Source organism: Centruroides vittatus, unplaced genomic scaffold (genome assembly GCF_030686945.1).
Source record: "Centruroides vittatus isolate TY-2023 unplaced genomic scaffold, ASM3068694v2 contig_19, whole genome shotgun sequence".
Lineage (NCBI taxonomy): Eukaryota > Metazoa > Arthropoda > Arachnida > Scorpiones > Buthidae > Centruroides > Centruroides vittatus.
Window position 1 is genome coordinate 703,905 of NW_027121169.1, and position 22,587 is coordinate 726,491.

The 22,587-nt window shown below is 28.5% G+C and overlaps 1 protein-coding gene across 1 annotated transcript in view; it reads right to left on the reverse strand.

Annotated features, from left to right (window-relative positions):
* The window catches only part of bchs (WD repeat and FYVE domain containing 3 bchs), a 232,023-nt gene that overhangs the window by 131,156 nt on the left and 78,280 nt on the right, over positions 1-22,587 (reverse strand). Inside the window, exons 18-22 of the mRNA XM_067264512.1 lie at positions 21,582-21,682; positions 15,756-15,898; positions 9,543-9,632; positions 8,675-8,894; positions 518-732 (exon numbers count right to left, since the gene is read on the reverse strand). Coding sequence (XP_067120613.1) covers positions 518-732; positions 8,675-8,894; positions 9,543-9,632; positions 15,756-15,898; positions 21,582-21,682 — 769 coding nt within the window. The remainder of the gene's footprint in view (positions 1-517; positions 733-8,674; positions 8,895-9,542; positions 9,633-15,755; positions 15,899-21,581; positions 21,683-22,587) is intronic.

Here is a 22,587-nt window from a genome sequence, read left to right on the forward strand (position 1 = left end):
GGTTGGGCTCAAGTTTTCATAGCAAGACTTCCTTTATCAGGATACTAAGGTTAAATAAATACTAAGCAGTCTGGCAAGAGACAGGCTTCTAGACAGACATCTCTTCTTAAATATAATAATTATAAAAAATTAATTTTAGCATATTCTAAAAGAAAAGATTGGCCTGGAGTGGAACTTGAACCTGCAACTCCTACTAACCATAGAGACATGCTGCCAGTTATGTAACTTGGCTTCCAGACTAATTAGATTATCAATTATTATAATTTAGATATAAACATATCAGTCTCTCCACCAACTGGGCACAATTCACACCATAGCCCTCCATAGTTATATCTAAAGTAGTTAATTATGAATTTTCTCTCTCTCTTTTTTTTTTTTTAGAGATTTTCTTCCTTTGAATGACATAACTGTAAATTTATTAAATTTCGTCAATGTTTTTAATAATAATGTGAACCAATGTCAAATTATATATAGCAAAAAAATCATAATTAAATTTACTTATTCATATTTATATTACCTTAAATCTCTAGGCTCCAATGACTGTGCAGCAAGACGTTCCAAAATATACTGTAATGGTGGATGAAGAGGATGGCATTCATCTTCTAAAGCAACAGAACATCTATTTAATAACTCTCCAGGTAATCCAGCTTCACACATAACTTGTTGGTTTCGTTCAGAACGTACTAAAGATCGTAATACTTCAGCTAAATAAAGTTGTAAGGTGACCGCAAGCTATAATAAATTTCAAAATTTATTTTCAAAATATTTTAATATGAATTATTATTGGATGATTTATTATAACAATAATTCAAATCTGAACTATTAATAAATAGAACACAAAAAATTATTTTATTTCTTACTAATAATAATATAAAATTAACTAACTGAAATAATATAAATAATTATTTTGTTATGTTAAAAAACATGGTATGTGCCACTTAATGATGGAGATATATGTTATTAAGCAATCATCATAGACAATCTGTATAGTATAGTCTGTTACTCATACAGGCCATATCTAACACAATGATATGTATCTAAATATAGAAAAAGTACAGGCAGCTACAAATTTTTCAGTTCCATTATAAACTTATGGCATGGTAACTCTATCTTATGTGCAGTCCATCATTAAGTGGACTTTCATTATGCAGTTCATACCTGTGTGTAAGTAGAATTTTATAAAACTATACTTAAAATATTCCTGGTTTTTGTGTTTTTGCATTAAATTCAAATTATATTAAGAATTAAAAACATCATATTAATATTGCCATATAATTCTAAATTGTAACAGTCTTCTAAAATCATATGTATTAACAAAACTATAAAAACAATTTTTACTTTTAAATTTATAAATAACTTTTCTTAGTTATATTTTGTTTTATAAAAAATTAGATCCCCATTTTAATTTAACCAATTCTTTGAAATGATTAAATGTGATCATATCTACATTATTATTTTTTCATAATTTTCAAAAATGGATCTTCTCTAAAAATGCATACAAGAGTATGAGTGAAACTATTTGGCAAAAAATAATGTTAAAAACCAAGTTCGCAGATATGTCTTTATTACATTCTGTGAAATAAAACCATCTTAAATACTACAGCTGTTTTATTGTAATTTATAGTATAATAATATAAATGGTCATTTATATTCTTATATATTACAATTTATCAATGAGGTAGAACATTATGATGTCACTTACTCACCAGTAAAGAAAACAATCAAATATTAATAATAAGCATATTTATTAGAGATTAATTAAATTACAATAAAATTATTTTTAATTTATTACCTTTGTTCATTTCAGTTTTGTTTAAACATAACAACAGTACAGAATTAATCAAATGACAGAAATTGTTTGACTTATGACTGGGTTAATTAAAGGTTTTAAACAATTAGAGAATTTAAATTTCTGCTAGACATGTTATCATTTATTGAAAATGAATACTAAATCTAAATTAATTAAATTTTGATACAACCTCCATTCAGAACAAAATTTGAACTTGTATGTCTTAATTGATGTGCAAATGCATGATTATCCTTTACATGTGATTTTGAAATAATATGATCTTATAATAAAACAAATAAATAAATAAATCTTGCTATATGACATAATTAAAACATGTTTTGTGTTTTTTAGAGAGACAAAAATAAAAATTTAACTATTAACTAAACAAATTAATAAATAACAATAATGAATTACATTTATAAGTTATGTATTTTTTATTTAATCATAATACACCTTGAACCTCAAGCCAAATATTGCATAAAAAGAAAGTAAAAACTTTACTTTCTTTTTATGTACACTTACAATACACACTGAATGTGGTGTCAACATTTTTTATTTTTGCTTACAGCAAACTTACAATAACCTTGGAGCCATGCAACATGCCCATGCTTGACCTGCCCAGTGTGTGGAATGCCCTGTATAAATGGCTAAACAGTGATATATGTCTGCCATTACACCTTTCGCATAGATGTATATCCACACCTGCGCTCCATGATGTTCAAACATCTTGTGTAATTGAATTTCAGCACACTCATAATGACTTTTAATTTCAATCTAAATAATATTTGATCCATTTGCATTAGAATGCATTCTATTTTTAAATTTCATTCACCTGAAGATGATAAACATAAATTCATTGAATGTACTAGTGAAAATAAAAAACTGTTAATGCCACACTCAGTGTGTTTTTACTTTTTTATTCTTCAAAGGTAATGAAAGTTATGTGTATAATGTTTTCTTAATGTTTTAAAAAAATTTTTGGTAAAGCATGTGTAATTTTTTATTACAAATATAATTTTATCTTACTTAGGTTAATTATTAAAATGGATTCTCTTAATTCCTCTTTAGGTGTATAAAATACAGCTAAAAACTGTTACATTAGTAAGGTTGTTTACACATTCTTGAAACAGATTCTCTTAATTTTAATATATTTTTATGGGATAACTAAATTTAATTCATACAAATCTGTTTATAAGCATATTCCTGAAATACAATACTGTGAGGGCAGTCAGGGGTATAGAGTTTAGAATACACTCTGTATACCACTTAATCGGCAATGCAGTCATCGAACTGGCCTCTATCGTCATAGGATGGCGTTTAATGAGTAAAAATAGAGATCAAGATCTTATGATCCTGATCCATGTCAGGACTGACACTGACACCAGATAGAAATGGATTTCGTGCCCTATTTTGCATTTACATAAAATGATAAATGACGTCCAAGTGACAACATCCAAACTAATCATAGGAGGGTTAATCAAGTGAGGTGGGATGTATCGTTAATGATAAATGATCTGAACTCAATAAACAAATGAATTCATAAGATAAATATAACAAGTATTATTTATTAGATTAAATGAATAAACTATGTACAAGACTCTACATACAACATAGGATAGCAAAAGCAACATATTGAATTTAACTATCTAATTTATATATAAATTACAGTGAGTGATCGGTTAACGAACATAATCTGTTCCAAGACTTTGTTCACTATCTGAATTGTTCGTTAACTGATTATCAATTTACCATAGGTTTTAATGGAAATTTAATTAATTCATTCTGGAGACCCCAAAAAATAAAAAATATATACTTTCTTACTACATTAATTATATGTAATAATAAAAATACATATATACACAGTCTTGCATTTTTATTAGTCATGTTTTTTCCGTTTGTGGGGGTTAAAGAATCTGTCTAATGTCGATTGCTTTTCTCTCTTCTTCAAAATTTTTCAGAAGTAATTAATAGCATTGTAATTGTAGAGATCCCTAAGCCTATTAACCTCAACCTGGTTGGATGCCATTCTAAGACCACTGTTCTGACATACTCCCACTTCCTCAAAAGATGTTTAATAGCAGATATTGGCATTAATCCTCTTTTTCAGAAGAAAACATATCTTGCCAAGTTTCTTGGCGAGATATGTTTTTCTCTCATCAGATCAGTTTCAAGTACCATTATCAGCTCTTCAATGTTCTTTATTTCTCAGATGTGATTTTTGTTACTCCTTTAGCTGCTTGAGGCTTCTTGATTATACTGTATCTTTCTTAAGTAAGACTGAACTGTGGCCTTCTGTAGACTTGTTCAAGCCATACTGCCCAGCAACATTAGGCATCTTCTGCCCACTCTCTACCTTTGCTATTATACTCTCACCTTTCGAAAATAAGAACCAATGCAAAACTTAACAAGTGCCTGCCTGGCAGTCTCGCAAATACTATAAAAAATTGTTAGTCAGAAAAATAAAAGTTTAGTATTACAAGGGAGAGTTTCAAAGTTCAGAGGAATACTATCCGATCGGTATATACCGGGTTCAGAGTCAATGTCTCCCACACTTCGAAAAGTTTCAAATTGTTGCCCGAAGACAAGGGAAGACTAATCAGTATTCATTATTTTACATCGCTTCTTCTTGTGTTTGTTCTGTGAGGTGTTTGTTATCTGATCTTGCGTTCATTGTCCGAACGTAAAAATCTTTCGTGAAAGTATTCGTTATCCGATTTGTTCGTTAACCAATCACCCACTGTATATATAAGCTTTGCGTGAACACTACCTCTGAGAGAGAGCTTACATTGATTAAACATATACTACCTCAGACACAGTTTTCTTATTGTATTCTTGGGAGGAGGAGAATGAGGAGAGGAAGGGGAGATAATCTTCTTAATTATTCCGTTGCACCATGATATAGGATTTATGGCAGGAAGACCTTTCTATAGCCATGGACTGTTTGTAGACATGTGACCTAGGAGTATCTTCTTCTATGGGCCTAGTTTATGTGGCCGTAAACCCCTTCTATGCCATCTGCACTCTTGGGGGTTTCATGAGAACTCCTCGATCACAGGAAATGTTTCTGCATATACAAACATGCCCAACCAACCAAAACAAAAAATTTTCTGTACATCAATGGGATGTTCGGGGGATATGTGAAAGGGTGAACTTCCAGATGGATGCCTAACTGTGTAGATAAGCAGTGTAGGGAAGGAAGTTGATTTCCCTTTTTCTCTAAAATGACGGATGCAACTTCATCTCTTGTAAACAATATATTAATTCTCTAATACACTATTTACAATAATTTAGCCTAATAAATCTCGACTCTCACAATACCATATGTCAGAGGTGGGCAAGCAAGAGTTCAATGGGAGCCGAAATGTAGGTTTTGCAAAATGCATGGGAGCTGCAGTTCTGTACTGTTGTGGCAGATAGTATGGTAAAGCAGGGAAGGATAGGGTGTCCCTCATCGGGGTCGAGAACTTGTTTTAAAAGAATAGATTTGAAATGTCAATTTAATTTATAGCACCAACTAGGAAATAAATTTCGAAATATTACATATATATAATTTCTTATTTTCACAAAATTGTGGAAATAAAATTGTAAAAATAATAATAAAAAGCAGAAATTAACACTTTCAGCAAGAGCTGCATGTAACTCAAAAAGAGCTGCATTTGCCCATGCCTACCATATATTAAACATAAGTAGATTAATATCTAACATAATTACTAATTTCCTATGTAAATCAAAAGTTCTGAATGCCTAAAGATTCTCGAAATAATTCATAATGGCATGTTTTACATATATACATGTGAGGTTCACAACTTATGACAAGATTCCATTCCAGAACTTGTTTTAAAATGAACTGATTATAAATCAAACACAACAAAATAATGAAGTATAGTGTTCCCAAAGACATGTGTCATGGTGATCTCATGTAAGAAACATGATTGGTCGGTTTTAAATTGCTGCCGAAGAGAGATAGTTAAGGAACACAATCGGTTAGATTTTGAATTTGTAGCACATGCGTCTCAAAGGAGAGACAGTTGGCAAAGGATCATGCCATGTGGCCAACCTGAAATAGAGCTATGCCTAGCATAGTCGCTGATTGGTCAGCCAACGGCTGTCGATGATTATATAAGGTCAAGCAGGAAATTCAAGTTTAGATTGCAAGTTTCGATCAGAAATTTGGTACTTCAAGTTTGGATCTGTCTTGCTGAGTGAGTTCTACCATATACTAAGAAAGTGTCACAGCTAGACAACTGTTTGTCGGTCATCACAATATGTCTTCTTGTAGCACAAGTACAAAAAATAAGAACTATTGGAACTTATTGTGTTATTGGCATACCAAACGGTCACCAATTGTGAAACTGTTGTATTTTTGAACTTTACTACATGTGTAAGCCTATATATCATAATATTGCATATACTTGTATATTGTAATCAGTCACTGTGCATGCATACTGTAATACAGAACAGCACATTATTTAGGTGCATTAAACTTCAAACCAATGTTTAATATTTTCATTAATTAATTATGATATTTTTATTAACAGAGATTCATGAAAATATGCAAGTAATCAACCATGTTCAAAAGAATCAAAAATTTTGTTAAAAGAGTATTACAATTGCCATTCAAAATTTATTTTATTTTTACATTAATTTTTATTTATTTAATTTATTGTTAAGTCACTTTTTAAACTTAATATAAACTAAAATTTAAAAAAAATCTGAGACAACAGCATCAAAGTAAGTTAGTTTCATTTTTGCATTTTTGGTACTAGTGACACAAAAGTTATAGTTAAACAGAAATAAACTTACAAGTTATTGTTCTATAAAGTGGATTTATTGGCCATTACAATATGCAAGATTCCAATTGTTACTGTGAGAAAAGGGTTACATTAAACAATAATAGCATCTCTTTCTGTCAACAACAGCAACTTGACACACACACAAGATCTATTCCTGTGAAAAAGTAACTGACTGTCACATGCATGACCTGAAATTATGCAGGTGATTAGATGGGAGCAAAAAGTTTGGCATTTGCATGTGCAGAAGTTTGAGGACATTTATGAGAGATAGAAAAGCAAGAGAGTTAATGCTTCAATGCTTCAGGATTGAGAGAACAGAGTTTATGAATTATTTACTAGTGTGCATGGAAGAGGAGGAAAAAAAAGCATACATTAGGATGCATCCACACATTCACTATTTGCCAAATGCTGAATATGTGTCTTTTGTCAAATTATCTGCTAAACTGTTTTTCACTTGGCAAGCACCATACATACACACATTTGATTATTTACTGAGCATTGGTTCATTGCAGGAATGACAAATGTTCATCCAAGATTTAGAAAATGAACAATTCTCAAACAATAATTTGTGCTGCTGCTTTTATAGTTGTGAGTAATTCATATTTTTAATGAAAAAAAAGCCTAAAAGAAAAAGATAGTGATGATAAAACCAAACAACTGCCAAATTAGATCAAGCTATTTTACTGCTACTACAGTGAAATGTTGGTATAACAAAATTGTGGAGACCATCAAAATATTTTTGTTATAGTGAAATTTCATTATATTGAAACACAGTCAGAAACACAAAGATGATAAAAATTTACAGGCATACTTCAGATTACATACATAATGCATTCCATCAAATAGTAGTTTTATTGTGAATGGTGTATTGTAAATTTCCATTTTCCATACAATTTTTATTTTTCTTTAAAAGAAAGTGCCACCTCATGGTAAGTTTTTGAGCAATGACCAATATGATTTCATGCCCCAGCATTCCACAGAGCATGCCCTTGTTAAATTGTGTGATACTCTACAGCAAGGAATGAAGAAGAGATTGATGTCTCATATATGAATATTTCTAGATATCAAAGGTGCATTTGACAATATGCAGTGACCTTCAATAAATTTATCAAAGATACTCCACTCCAGCCAAAGGTTGTCATGTGACTAACACACAAAGATATATGATGACAAAAACCTAACAAATATTACATGTAACACTTAGACATTTTACTGTGCCATTAGAAAGTGTGACCAATTGTTTAGAAATAAAAATAATTTTTAATATACTAGTTTTGGCCATCATAAGTACAAATAAGTACATAAGTTATGAACTGATTGTACAGGAATAAATGAATATATTTTATATCAACTTACAAACTTAATAGGTTACTTATTGTGGTTATTTAGCATCTTAAATAAACTTGCAATTAATTCTGCTCTAATCACATTTTAAATTATATGGATTAACTTCTTAAATAAGCAATGTATTTGGATATTAAGTTGTAGGTTTAAATTCTGATCTGAATAGATGTTTTTCAGACATCAAAATTTATTTAAATTAATTCAAACTTATTAATGATTAATACTTTAAATATATGACAAAATTCTTACTTGCAGTTAAAATATTTCTATTTTTCTAAAACTGCCTAAATATCACAATTATTATACAATAAATTTTGATAATTTTTGAAGTTTTGTTTTTCTGTAAAAATTTTTGCATGATATTGAATTAAGAACATCATAATGATTATTCAGTATGTATAATGAATAATAAATAAGAATGATCAGTAACCATAATACTGAAACATAAATCCTTAATTTAAGTTAAATAATTACTACTGAGAATATAAAAAAATATTAAAATGTTGAAATCTGTATGCATTCCTTTATTTAAATGTAATATTTATCCATAGAAAGAGATAGCAAAAAGTAATTCCGTGTTTAAATATTCTAGAGTAAGCTATGAGACTCATAATTTTTACAGTTACTCCACTTATTTATACAGACTGAAGTTAATTTCCTTCTGTTTGTAACTTAAATATATCACTCATAGAAATCCAAATATATTAGAGATTTTACATATCGATATTTTAAATAAAGGCAATCTTACTTGTGGTTGCTCTGAATATTCAATAGAAGGTAAAAGATGTAGCATGGATACTATAACACCAGGATGAACTATCATAGGATCTGGAGTCGGAGGTGCAAAATTTAAAGATGCAACAGCTGGCCATTTGCTAGGTGAAGAATCCTTAAATATTCCAGTTGCACCAGAATCAGAATGAACTCTGCGCAAAGGTTGTGGAATCATCTTTGACATTACATTTGGCCTATAAAAATACAAGATTTCTGTTACTAGTTATTATTAACTTATGTATAAAAGTATTTTTATATAAAAAATAATATACTATAAAATTCTAGATTCGTTTTATAATCATAAAAATGAATGCATTGACTTTTTATGCCTTTTAATATAAAGGAAAAACTAAAATCTAAAAAATTTCTAATACGCATCCAAAACATAATCTTAAAAAATTTGTAGTTTTTTTTATCTGAGAAATTATAAAATAAAGATAAATAATTGCAAAAAAACAATTTAAGTTTGATAAACTGATAGTTGCAGTTTTAAACATTACTTTGAAAAAAAAATAATAATAATAATAAATTCTATAACATTTTACAAGTTTAATGTAAACAACTGAATTTTAAAATAATAATTATCAATAGTTTATATAGACAATTTAATCAAAACCTTTCAAAATTAAGAATTTTACTAAATAAAAACAACTTTTATGTATATTTTTTAAACAGAGAATGATACATATAACATAATTATAATGTTTTTTATAATCCCTAAAATCTTATGTAAATGTGCAGTTTTATCTTAATAGAAAAATATATGATAATAATCATACAATTTTAATATGCATATTTTATCACATACAAATTACTAATACAATGTTTATAGCAACACATACTTATCAAATATATCCAATGCCATATCATACAAAAGACGTAATACTGAACATGTTGATAAAAGTAATGATGGAATGTGCTCTACATCTGATCTGGAAAAAAATTAATATTTAATAAATGACTTAAATTATTTCAGATATTTAAAATCAATATTTGTTTTAAAGATATATTTTAATATTAAAAAAACTAAATCCTTAATTGCTGAATAAATTTCAATATTAAGTAACTTGTTCTACAGGTAGGTGACCTAATAGTCTACATTTAGAACAAATTAGTTAATTCATTAATCTAATTTTATATGGTATAGTAAAAACTCAATTATCTGTCACTCTTTTATCCATCAGCTTTATGTTAACTTTCAGAGTGCTAAATTCAGCTTTAGAGAGTAGAATTACTGCATTTTCTCTTTTCTGCACTGTGCTGCTACTGCATCACATATAAATACTGCACTGTACAGTAAATAAACAGCTGTTTGATTGTATAGTACTGTACATATAGGATTGTGTATTAATTTTTCTGTACTGATAGGAAGAATTTTATTATCAGTCTATCCATCATGGTCTCAATCCCAACTTAACAGATAGTATAGTTTCTACTGCATATTAAAACTTTCACTTATCTAGTATTGTCAAAGTATATTTATTCACTTAAAAGATGAAACTTAAAATTGTGAACTGTATTCTATTAGTGATTTATTAAACTATTTTACTTATTAAAATAAAAATTTTAAATTGCAAGCTATGTTTTAATTCATAAACATTTTTTGGTTGAAATATTTATGAAAGAATGCTTTCAATTTATAAAAAAAAATTGAATTTTCTTTTGAGCTAAAATTAAACTAATTTTAATTAATTGAAAATTTATGATTGAGCATACAACTGCAAATTATTTAGTCAAAAAGTTTTAATCATTAAATATTAAAATTTTATAAATTTACAAAATCATATAATCAACAAAATAAAAGTAATAAAATAAATGATTTTTTTTAAAATACACAAATTATGAAATTTAATCTAAATACCAGATTTTTTTAAGGGCAGTTCCAGACACTTGGTATTTGCCAAATTCTGAGCAAACATTTGGCTAATACTGAGTAATACGTTTGATGTACTCATGATGAATATTCAGAATTCATTGTTTCCAAATTCTTGTTATTAATTAAGCCAAATAAATGGGGATAAACATTTATGTATTTCCTTGTTTTTGATCATTTTTTCAAAATGGAATGGTATAATGAAACTATAATTGGAATGAAAAATATTCTGTTGCTGAATTAAGGAGGGAAAAAAGACTCATTAATGGCATTGTTTAAGACAAGTTATAACAAAATAAAGAGTATTTAGTAGTATTAAAGTATTATTTAAGTAGTATTAAAAGTGGAGTAAGAACAGATAAAATATATAAGTCAAACTGGTTGTTATTTTTCGTTAACAGATATAAACTATTATTCGTTAACAGATATAACTACAAAAGCAGTAGCGCAAATTATTGTTTGAGAATTGTCCATTTTCTAGATCTATGACAAACATTTGTCATTCCCACAATGAACTGATACTCAGTAAATAATCATATCATACGTATGTATATATGGGCTCACCATGTGACAAACACTTATGCAAAAACATTGGTGAAAGCTACTTATTTGGCACTTGGCAAATACTGAATGTGTGTAAAGCATCCTAAAGCTATAATCTGGCTTTGGTTTATTGTATGTTTTCAATTTAAATTTGAAAACAAAATCTGCTTCTAAGAATCATTAAAACATTATTTATTAAAAATAATAAATTACTTTTTATAAGGCTTTACAATAATTAATTTTACATATATTTTCCACATTTTTTTCTAATTCTGATTTCATAATAAATTAGTAAGGTATACAGATATTAATGTTAAATGTAATATTTTTTAAATTTTAATATGACTTGTCTTCAGCAACAGTTTAATATAAAACCATGTTCAAAAATATGTAAATTATCAAGATTATTAATTTGAATGGTATATAAAAGGTTTTTATTCTAACTAAATATATGAATTTATTACATAATTATATCTTGAAGCTTAAATGTTAAAATACTTTATCGTTCATGATCAGATCAAATGTAAGAATGTCATATAAAGATATTTGCATAAAAATTATTTATAATGCAATAAAAATAAGATAGCATAAAAATGATCAAATATTGTCATTAATTAGAAAAAACTTTAATACTGATATTGAAATATTTTTAATAGAACTTATTTAAAGAAATTGCAAAATCCATTTATATGACAAAAGAAGTACACTTAAGTATTCTTTTACAGTGTTTCTGGTATACTTTTTTTTATCACTCATTCATATAATTCATATAATTCTACTTGTTTACAAGATGAACATAGTATCATTCTTCTAAATAAGGTGTTTGCTGATTGCTTACAATGCACATATCATAAATAACATTTCTGTTGTCACAACTGCTGTTAGGATTCCGGTTAGAATTATATATATATTTGTTTAATAATGAATGATTACATTTTTTAGTATACTATGAAAACTAAAGTTCAGTTCCAGAACATTGCCGTGCAATAGCATCTGATAACAGAGAAAGATTCAAATAGATTTAGAAGATTTGAGAAAATTCTTGTAAAGAATGTTTTTGGAGACTACTGCAAGTCACTTCCACACTTTTAGTAAAGTTAACAATAAACAAGCTTAAACTGTATTTATTATTAGGTTTCAATAATGACTAGATGATAACATTTGACTTTAAATTCAAATGTTATCATCTCACAGTTAATTCAGTTAAAAGTTACAAACTATGCTATACCAGGCTAGATTAATGGAAATGTGATGTGACCTCTCATTTCTACTACTGATTATTACTTGTTATATGCCATTCAACCCTTGCTAAACCAAATATATGTTACTATTGATATTGCTATGAAAGTGCAAACACATACCATATTTCCTCAAATATAAGACGACCTCGCATAGGACGAGGAGTGACTTTAAAGATCAAAATAAAGAAAATTAGATTTATTAATACAATTCTAATTTTATTTCGTTTAATCATAAGTAAAATATCAAATGAATGTAAATGCGCAAATTGTCCCGCAAAAATTACTGGCATTTTAAACTTTAAGGAAAAATCTTGTAAAATCGACAACATAATTTGTTCACGTAAAGCTGGACAATCTGGAACCTTTTTTGCCAATTCTTAACAGTCGAATCCACTCTCCATCAATTACACTTGTGAGTTTCTCCAAATTCTGATTTCTGAATAATCATCTGTTTTCACGTGGGAATGGATTAAAACTTATATTGTACTCCCGTATGATTTTTTAATTTCAATCTGAAATTCAATTCAAAAGCTTTGCTTTTCCTATTGCTATTCATATTTACTCCTGACAATATACAAGAACGATTCAAATGACCTAAATAAAATACTTATGTTTTTAAATACAAGAGGATAAGCATCCAGTTAAAAATGCAAATACATGGTTCACAAAAATTATTTGCAAAAACGCAAAAAATTTTTTTCTTGCACGTATAGGATGCAAGCAAAAGGAATTTGAAGCTCGGATAAATGAATTAAAACCTCATCTTATATGTGAGTAAATACGATACTTTAAAATGTATTTTGATTAAAATTAAAAAAGCTTAATGTGAACACAGAATTTGTTCCTGAGAAATATATATATTTGAAAAACAAACATTTTCAGCCCGATTAACAGGCCATCTTCAGGTCAAAAAAGATGGCCTGTTAATTGGGCTGTAAACACTTGTTTTTCAAATATATATATTTCTCAGCAACAAATTAAGGTGTTTTGTTTCTGTGTATTTATTTGCTGAGCACTTTTGATATTATCGCTTAATGTGAATTTTAATTCTAAAAACAGAATATGCTTTAAATTTGATAATTCTGTTAATTTCTACATAATTGACAAAAACAGTTATGCATGTAGAAACATGTAGAATTGTTCAATTACTACAAAATTTGTATATCTCAAACAGCTATGAAAATTCTTAAAGTTGTGATCTGATTAAACATCAGATAATGCCATGAGAGTGCCTTAAAACCACTACCCTAATATAAAAAAAAAATTTGCAGAGATTCACTATATTCAGAATGTTCAGTACATCTGTTGTTTGGAGGTCATCAGACACCATGCATGCCTTCAATATTCCAGCAAAATCTGTTTTATTACTAATGTTTTTTGGCTGATATTAATGATTGTCTTCAGGACCATTAATGTTCAACCATTAATATAATGATAAAATAGGTAAGATGGACTTATTTTGTCTGTAGGTTAGAACCTGATTCAAATGTTCAAGGTTTTGTTCCAATTTGATCCTATATCCATTGTATTTTTTAATGTTGTTCGTGCTGAGTTTACCTGAAGAAGACTCAGTTGAAAATATAAGTAATAAATAAGTTTGTTAAAAAGTTAATGATAATAATTTATCAAAGATGTTCCAGTTGCATATGATTCACCAGGCATGTCTATACAATGCAGTCAAAAATATTATGCACAGATGACCGAGTTTGAGAAAGATTGCATCATTTGACTATGCAAAGCAAGATGATCATTTTGCTGAACTGCTCACCATCTGGGCCATTCTGACCTGAGTGTGAGTGGGTGTTGGAATAGTGAATATGACAGTGTACAAACACATAGTGATCAGACTCTAAATGTTCCAGAATAACCACCAAGCCAGATGATAATCTAATCAGGAGACAAACATAAATAGTTGCAATGACATCTTTGTCCATCATCCAGAGATGGATGGAAGCCACACTGCAGAACCCTGTCTCATCCTGTACTATTGGTAAGCAATGGTAAAATGTGTAGCAGTTGCTGCAAACAAAGCAACTGCTACACATTCCACCATTAGCACTCACAGATTGCCGGCTTCATTTGCAGTGATGCCATAATGAAGAAGCATGGACTGTTACATCTCTAGAAGCAGTATCATCTTTAGCAGTAACTTCTGGTTCTGTTTGGAAACAGATTATCACTTTGTTAATTTGTGGATGATGAGTAGTGTTTTAATCCTTTCTTTACTTTTACTGTTGAGCAACACACTGCTCCCACTGCTAGTTTGCATATCTGAGGAGCCATCTCTCATGAGTCATCCCTAGTAGTGTTGCAAGATACCGTATAGTGATGGCACAGCAGTATGTTCAGTAAATCTTGCACTCTCATGCGGTACATTTAATGACAGGGCTGCAAATAGCCATTTTCCAGCAAGATAATGCTCAGCTGCAAATAGCTAGGGTTTTCCAGAATGTCTTTGTCTTCTTGCCACATTTCCTTGGGTCTGCTCTCCATACTTCTAACCAGATAGGATGTCAGCTTGAGCTATCTATACATGTGAGAGATATAATGTCACAGTTACAACAACATATGAGGGAAAATCTGTTGCAAGCTAGTGTACAATGCTTCCATGCTCAAATATACCACCACTCGTATCCAGGCAAGAAGAGGATCTACAAAGTACTAAATGTTTCTTTAAATTAGACCAATGTTCAACAGAAAATTGTCTCTTTGCTATGAAACTGTAATCACTTATTCTCATCATCATGTTCACACTAATAAAGTTCATTCAATTCCAACTTTTTTGTTAATGAGTGTAATATTAAAAAGTTTTAATAGAAATATACATTGCAAATCATATCTGCTAATAGTAAAATGAACTTTTGAAATATTATCGAACAGTTTAGTATACAATAATTAGTGTAACAGTTTAAGCTAGTTCCATATTTGTATCTATAGCTATCAACACAACTTGTGTTGATAGCTATATAGAACTAGCTTAAACTGTTACACTAATCACTACTTACTGTTTAAAATTACTCTTTTTTAGTCTGGAAAACTTTCAAAACAGTCAGAGATAAGAGAGTAGATGAAAATTTATTTTCTTGTAGCATATCAGTCTCTTACATCATTAATAATATGAAATGATCTTACAAGGAATTCTTTTATGAATTACAGATACAATTGTTAACTATGTAAATAAAATAATTAACTCAACTATGTTACTATTCAAAAATTTTTTCCAGAGAATATTCAATTGAAACTCATCAACAATGTCACAGGATTTTGCATTTCTACACCTAGTTTTGTACTTATATGTATATGATCAACATTCTATTTTTTCATTCAATTTAGAAAAAAAAAAATTAGTAGTATTATCTGCCATTTTTACTTATTAATATAAAATAATGAAATTTTACCTAGAATCTTTCAAACATGTGAACACAGTATGGAATGCATGATCTTCAGTTGGAACAAAAGCAAAATCAACTGGTCCCACATCTATGTTATTACTGAAACAGCCTAGAAGACGAACTGTGTCAGTCAAACTCGTATGACAAATCTAGAAAATACAGGTAATTACAAAGAAAACAGTTTATTAAAATCTATTTCTCAATTATTAATTTGAAAAATTATTGAAATTCTAATATTAACCACTTGCCGTCCGGACCCGAGTTAACTCGGGCAAGTTTCATAGCGTTACAAACAAAACGGTACTTTTGGCCCGGAAAAATTTTTTTTTTTTTTTGCATCTTTGGAATGTTTTCTAAGTCTCCAAATTTTTTGAAAAATTTTTACCCGCGCGAAAAAATTTTATTGCGATTTTAATTAACCTTTAATGACGCACGATTAACGCTCAATTGTTTTTTTATGGGATTTTTTTATAAAACTTCATTCATCCTTCTAAAGTTCTAGAGCGCCGATTTTACTTCGGTAAAGTTATTTAAAGCTATTTTCTGTTGTCAAAAACAACATCCAATAGTTTTTAATTTTTTTAATTAATAGATTTTATTATATATACGTTTAATTAAGTCGGGGGGGTCGGAAATTTCAATTAAAATCGTAATTTTAAAAAAATATTTAGAAATATACCGCCATCTAGTATTCACCCTACTTTTTACCCTTCTCCTCCTGAGAGTTTCATGAGAATGTCCCGCGAAAGAGGACACCAGCTGTTCTCAAGGTCATCCAGCTGTGTAAACAATAACTCATCGGTGTCAGATTTCGCGCTAAGGCGAGAAAAAGGAAATTGTACTTTGAAGCTTTTTCTTCAAAATTAACACATTTCTTTCGTTTTTTTTCAGTTTTAAGTATTTTTTATTGATTTTTATATAGAGTTCTAATTAATTAATACATCAAGAGGTTAATATATTTATAATTATTATTTTATTTTACTTAATTATTATAATATAAATAAACAAACAACATCACTAAACCCAATATATACTATAAAGCTGGACACCAACCAAAGACGAATGCTAGCAGGCCTAACACCGAATTGAGAGATAGCACCTAACGCCTCCCTCTAGTGCCAAATTGTTTGCATAATTTATTTAGAAATACAGCCATTTCTAGCTAATAGCATTCAGCTTTGGTTGGTGCCTAGTATTATAATATATATTTATTAATAATTATCTTATTATAAAATAAAATATAAACTGTATAAAATCCAATGTATATATGTTGGATTTTATACAATATTATCAACAAGATATTCCAAACATTTTTTCAGATCCAATACATTCTAAACAAAATATGAATGGAGAAAGTGTCTATGTAATCCCTAGGATGGGAACAAGCATTACCATTGAATTTGTAACATAATGAAAATAGAACTCATAGGTTCTATGCTCATTATGTTATAATTTTGAAGAATTTCTTGTAAAATCATATTAATTAAAGAGAAAATAAAAAAAAATCACTTTCAAGCTATAATTGATCACATAAAATGATAACATAGTTAGATTATTTTATATATTATATGCAGTTTTTATAGGATTATAGTGACAAAAAAATTACTTGTCTAAAGTTTGTATTTATTTCCAAATAGACACCCACAGTTGCTGTAAAAAATGTATGGCAATTGTGTGTGTCTATATTTGCTAAGCATCGGGTTTCAGTAGTTGTTTATATTTGTGTATTTATTTCCTTAAGCTGATTATTTCATATTTGAATGAAATGAAAGAATATATATATATATATATTCTTTCATTATATAATGAAAGAAATATATATATAATGAAATAATATATATAATGAAATATATATAATGAAATAAATGAATATATATATATATATATATATATATATATATATATATTTACAGTATATTTAAGTATATATTGTACATAGTATTGTAAATAATACTACAGTGGTGCCTTGTACTTCAAATTTAATTCATTCCAGGAGGCCATAATACAAGGTTACCAGTGAGCACAAAATATGTTTAAAGTAGTTTTCGAAGATGCCTAGTTTAAATATTTGGTCTGTTTTTCATGAAATTTGATTCGTTGGCCGATTACCATTTGATATTCAGCTGTAGATGCTACAGTTTCTTAAAGCTAACATTAAAAAATTTAAGATATATTTTCAAATGGTATCTACTTGACCAATAAAACTGTGCCATTTTGTACCATCTGAGTATTGCGATAAATGTGACAATGGTAGAAAGAAATAACCAAACTCTTTGTATGGTTTTCATTTTAAAGTTTGTTATATTATAGTACTTGATTTATATAAACTACAAAGGTTATCTTACATATGGGTTTATCACCCTAAGTGACCAATCTAACACATTTTAAAAATTCTTAAAATTGTGTACAGTAAAGGAATAAAGAAATTTTAAAATGTGTTAAATAGGTCACTTGGTGTGATAAACCTTTATGTACAATAACCTTCATAGTTATATAAATCAATTACTATAATATAATATAATAGAAGGGTTTGAAGTATGGCATAATCTAATCATCTTAATCTCTGTTGTTATTTTTTGCCTGGGAAACATCAAGCTCATCCAGTAGTGTGTATATATATTAAAAGAAAAATGTTCCGTCACCACCACACTTAAATAACATAAATTTAAAAGTTAATTTGATTTACAATTTGAAAATTTCAAAACAACTTTTAAACAGTTTTTTAAAATGTTTTAATTTTCAATTGATTTGATTTTAATTAGTTTTTTTTAGTTTTTTTTTAATAATTAATTAGTTTTGGTTTTATTTTAAATTTTGATTTCAGTGTAAAGGCCAGAGTTTTAATTATTATTTTATTATTTTTAAACTTAATTATTATTTTTAGTTTTAATTGATTTTTGTTTTAATTTATTTAGTATTAATTTAGTTTTAGTTTTTATAATTTATTTTTAATAATTATTTATTTAATTTTGCCTGCATTTTTTGAACTCTTAATTACAATATTTTTAATTAATTACAACTAGTTTTTCTTTTGTGACATAACTATAGAAATTGTTTGAGTGTTATTTTGCACAAAAGATAATCAAATTTAAATTTATTTAAATTTTTTAGTAATTTCAATCATTTTTGTTTTATAACTTTGCATGTTTTTTTAAAAAATTTTTAAATTTCAATTTTAAACAAGTTAACATTAATTGAAATGTCAGGCTGCCTAGTTAAGTATCAATATCAAAGAGAATGTTATTTTGTTGATATCAGAAACATAATTGCAAGATATAGTGGAATTGCTCATCAGTGCAATTGCTGTTTGCAGTAGCAATAAATATTGTCACCAGTGCCAACAATATAGTTTAAGATGTTCATGTGCTGACCTGCCCATATTATTACAGTGAAGTTTAAAATGTACAATAAACACTCAATTGGCGACCGACTTTGTATGCCAATAACATTAGATAGAGTTCAGAAAGTTCAAATAGTTGTGTGTTGATCTGGTTTGTCGGAAAGACACCTTGCGACAACTTGGATGGTTGATGGCTAGTAGCTATCTTCCGATGTCTAGTTGCTGCTGCTAACAAACTGTATAGATATCATAAAGTCCCTGAACTCTCCTTGACCACAAAGTCTAACAGTTACTTGATGTCCCGAGAGCAAACTTGCTGAAGTAAACACTGAACTGAAACTTGACGAAACTCTAGAATCAAACTCTGATGAACTTTGGAGTAAACTCAAATCTCCTGCCTCAACATTCATCTTATATACCTGTCAACAGTGGGCTGGTCAACCAATCAGTGATTCCTGATGGTCATAGCTTTATCGGAGGTCCACAGGTGGTGTGACGGTCTGATGACCAATCAGCGAATATGCATTCAAACTCCAACAGTCACTTCTTCAACTGTCTTTTTGTAACGGCAACTGTTACCAGTTTAAAAAAGGCAGAAATCATGTTCCTGCATGATTCTACCCTGACAATTACCATACGTGCAGAGTGCAAGTCATCATTTGCAGTGAGTAATATATAGTATATGCGCACAAGTCTAACACAGTAATCACTATCATTTTCAATTTTCATATAAAAAAACTTTTTATGAGTTAAAACTTTGAAATAAAATAAAATTTTTATTGATTTGCAGACAAATAGATCTGACATGTACTGTACATGTACTGCACATCTTGTTTATGCCTATGCAATAGTATCCACTGGTTTTATGTTTTAACATCTTTTTTATTGATTCTTTCTTAATTTGACCTCTAGGTATTCATTCCTTTATTCCTCTTATCAAGAATAAAAATTTCAGGTTCTCATTCTCAATATTATGTAAAGACTGAAGTATGATTAGATTCCTTTTCTACATTTTCTTCTTTAAAAATTCTAATTTTAATTTAAAACTGAAGAGAATACAATCCTTTTTCAGAATGTGGCATTTCTGAAAAATGGACTGTTACTTTCTTTTGTTTCAAAGACTTTCTGACAATTTTCTGATGTTGTTCTTAACTTTTTTATGTCATATTTTTAAAGCATCTTATACTATATTCTTATAGTTTAGTGATCAACCAAACATTATCCATTATGTGAAGACTGGGTTTAACCCGGCCCAAAATCTTTTTTTTTGTTCAAACCCCCCTCATGGGAAATTGTAGAAAAGGTTGAAATTCAAAGGATGTGCAGCCTTCCACCGTCGAAAAGCACTTCCTTTCTCTCCGGATCCAAACTCTTAGTCACAGAGATCGAATCATCAGCGATTCACCAACTATCGTGATTGGTGATTGAAGATAATGTGACCTGTAGTATATAAGGGGGAAAAAGGCAGATAATGGGGTCGCTGAAGGTCCTAAGAAGACACACGTCCCATCTGATCTGAATCGAGAATCGAGGCTGAAACCAGAGGACTCTGAAGCCTACCAACGACGAGCCGCCACAACCGATCCTCCCGCTTATCCATACAATTACTCCGATTACAGCCGATACATCCTAGGAAGAGGTATGACCCCGAAATTTGTAAACTCTCTCTCTCCCCCGCGGTTAGGAACCGGATGCATTACAATATATCTATTCGCTGTATTTTGTTTGTCTGTCTAAATAAATCGTTATTTGTTTTCATCATGGTTCTGTTATTTCAAATATCGCTTTAACTTATCGACGAACCCACACACTTCTGCCACTCGACCTGACAAACAACCACCCAATCCCGACAAGTTGGGATATCATAAAAATTTAGCCATCCGCGACAGTGGAGTGGGTCTTGCCGACCTGTTTGCCGAAAAAAAGGAGGTACGACTCTGTCCTACCTCCCGGCGTTCCCACAATTTCTTCATTTTATTTTTTCCAATCTGAATAGAAGGCTAAAATTTACCTTATTAATGAAGAAAAAACATTAGCTTTACCTTCATTACTAAGGTAATTTATAAAAAGATTGTAGATTTACTACAATCTTTTTATAAATTGAGTGATACTCCTGACAAGAAAACCTCTATATCATGAGCCAAGAAAAATTTTTATGTAAAGCTATGCTTTAAAAAAAAAAAAAAAGTTTTTGACTGGCATTTATAATCCTCCCATTTTCAAATTAGTGTTAAATCTGGCTTATAATATACAAAGGTTTAATAAGTGGAAATAATTTTATAAAAATCAAGATTGGAAATAGAAAAAAACAGAATCATGAAATACCTACTTTAAAGCTTATCTTCAATAATTTTCTTTGTGATAAATATTCAATAAAAATGTATTTTTTTAAAAAAATAATCATATCAATATGATTATTTTAACAATAACAATATAAAAATAAATCATATATTTTATTAAATAATACTATTTATTTAAAAAATAAAACTTACCTCTGATGCAAAAAATCTTGCATTAGCTGGTTCAAATCTCATTGCCATTGTTAATGTACTAAAAACAGTTCGAAGCAAAGATATAATCTGCTTCTTATCCACTAAAAATTACAAATATGGTTTGTATTATTTCTTACTATAAAAAAAATACAAATTTACAATAAAAGAAAACTTTAAAAAATTTACTTCATTATTTTTTAAATCTAAAAGTTTTTAAAAATATAAATATTTAAACAAATTTAGTCATAGGACAATTAATTAAGAATTTCTATGGTTTAATTCAAACTCTTTTCTTAAGCAGCTATTTCTGTAATATTGGATCATTATTAAAAGAAAAACAACTGTTGTTTCTCCTAATAATAGGCTTGACTATGTGAAAGTACTTGAAACAGTGATACTTAAGTTAGTGAGTTCCAGTAAAGCTGAGTGATTCTATATTAACATTACTTTATATACATATTTACTACTATTATTGTAAAAAATTAAGAATATTTAGTATTTATGCCAAAAATTGAAAACTACTTTTACAAATAATTTTATATTTGTTCTTATATGTACTAACTAGCTAACTAAGCTATCTAGTATTTTATAATACATAGAAAGAGTAAAGAAAAAACATTCATTTTCATTTATACTTTTCTATAAATTGTGATAAAACTATGAAGTAAAAAATCAAACACAATAATTGTGATAAAATTTTTTACATAGCTTTTATGTATGAAGTCCATTATAAAAAATACTATAGAAAACTTTTATTTTTTTTTTTATAAAAATTTGAAATGAAATTTAAATTCTTGCATAATTATATTTTTAAAAAATTTGTTTTTAATTAAAAAACACTAAAATTAAATTTTAATGTGTTCAAATTAAATTCTAAATGATCATACTTTGATTTTTATTTGCTTAAAAACATTACTGACGTGTCAAATTACTTTTTTATGCAATATCACATTAAAAATATTCTAAAAATTCAACATTAATTATTTTATAATTTAAATACATTTTT